Genomic DNA, 1628 nt, shown 5'->3' with positions numbered 1-1628 from the left:
GTCCCCATTGAGCTGTCCTGCTGTCCCAGTGTCCCAGTCACACCCCAGTGTCCCCACCAAGCTGTCCCGGTGTCCCTGTCACACCCCAGTGTCCCCACTGAGCTGTCCTGGTGTCCCTGTCACACCCCAGTGCCCCCACCAAGCTGTCCCAGTGTCCATGTCCCTGTCATGCCCCAGCGTTCCTGTCACATCCTGGTGTCCCCCTCAAACTGTCCCAGTGTCCCCACCACAGCCAGGTGTCCCTGTTGAGCTGTCCCAGTGTCCTGTCCCGGTGTCCTCATCATTCCCCGGTGTCCCCCTCGAGCAGCCCCTCGTCCCCCACCCTCAGCCCCTCGTCCCCACGGGTGGTGCCCAGGACACCCCCAGCTGCCCCCAGTGCCCCCAGCGCGGCCAGGGCCGCGGCCCCGAACACCCGCCGTGTCCCCGCGGGGTCCCCGGGCAGCGCCGGCAGCGCCAGTGCCAGGCCCAGGCCGAGGGGCAGCCGCAGCCACCGCGCTCCTCCCGCCGCGTCCCCTCCCCGCTCCAGCCGGCGCCGCAGGAACGCCATGGCCGGGAAGTAAATCCCACAGGAGAGCTGGAGCACGAGCACGGCGAGGAAGTCGCCAGCGGGGTACAGCGGCAGCGCCAGGAGCAGAAGGGCCAGCGCCAGGAGCAGGACGGAGCCGGGCAGGAGCCGCAGCGGCTGCAGCCGGAGCCTCCCGCTGACGCCGCGCCGGAACAGCGCCGAGCCCGCGGCGCTGGCGGCCGTGAACCCGGAGAAGGCGATTCCCAGCGGGATCCCGTGCGGCTCCAGGACGGGTGTCCAGAGGAAGGCAAAGATGAGGAGGATGCTCTCCACGAGGGCCTGCACCAGCCCCAGGAGCAGTGCCCGGGGGTCGGACACGAGGCCCCGCAGGCCTTCCCCGCAGGCCTTCCCGCAGGGCCGGTTCTTCCCATAGTTCTCATCCCAGTTTTTCCCAGCAAAGATCCCCGAGAGCACCAGGAAGGGCACGGCCACCAGGAATGGGGCCACAGGGCCCAGCACCAGCCCCTCAGCCACCAGCTCGGCCACCAGGCCGGCTGCCACGGCCAGGCCGCTGTTCCAGAGGGACACGCGGGAGAAGGTGTCGGGAATCCACTCGGCCGGGAAGTCGTGGCGCTCCAGGTGCTCGTGGACGTACCAGGACTCGAAGGCAGAGAAGAGCAGGGAGGTGCCGAGCCCTGCCAGGACCCGGCCGGCTGCCAGTGCCAGGAAATCCCGGGAGAGCTGCAGCAGGCAGGACGCGGAGCACAGCCCCGAGGACAACACGCAGGACTTTTTCCGGCCGAGCCGATCCACAAAAGCACCGGCCACGAGGCCAAAGGCGACGTTGGAGGCGAAGCCACAGGAGTAGAGGGCAGCGATCTGGCTGCGCAGGAAGCCCCGGCTCTGCAGCAGCCGGAAGAGCAGCGGGCCCTGCAGCCAGTCTGCAGCCAGCGCCGGCAGGTATCCCAGCAGGAATTCCCGCTGGAAGCGGCGGAAGGCCGGGTTGGAGGGTGGGGGGCGGCGCGGGGGCGGCTCCAGAGCCAGGCAGGTGAGGAGGAGGAGGGCGAGGGCAGAGCAGGGCAGCAGGAACATGGTGGGGAGGGGGCGCAGGAGGGCCTGGGGA

General features: G+C 70.3%; 1 protein-coding gene across 1 annotated transcript in view; it reads right to left on the bottom strand.

Moving 5' to 3' along the window:
- MFSD5 (major facilitator superfamily domain containing 5) overlaps positions 1-1628 on the bottom strand; it is a 2362-nt gene continuing 734 nt past the window's right edge. Inside the window, exon 2 of the mRNA XM_068997543.1 lies at positions 1-1621. Coding sequence (XP_068853644.1) covers positions 281-1597 — 1317 coding nt within the window. The 5' untranslated portion in view covers positions 1598-1621 and the 3' untranslated portion in view covers positions 1-280. The remainder of the gene's footprint in view (positions 1622-1628) is intronic.

Source organism: Aphelocoma coerulescens, chromosome 29 (genome assembly GCF_041296385.1).
Source record: "Aphelocoma coerulescens isolate FSJ_1873_10779 chromosome 29, UR_Acoe_1.0, whole genome shotgun sequence".
In the NCBI taxonomy this organism is placed as follows: Eukaryota; Metazoa; Chordata; class Aves; order Passeriformes; family Corvidae; genus Aphelocoma; species Aphelocoma coerulescens.
The sequence above is the reverse complement of the archived record's forward strand: the minus strand, read 5'-3'. Positions and strand labels throughout refer to the sequence as shown.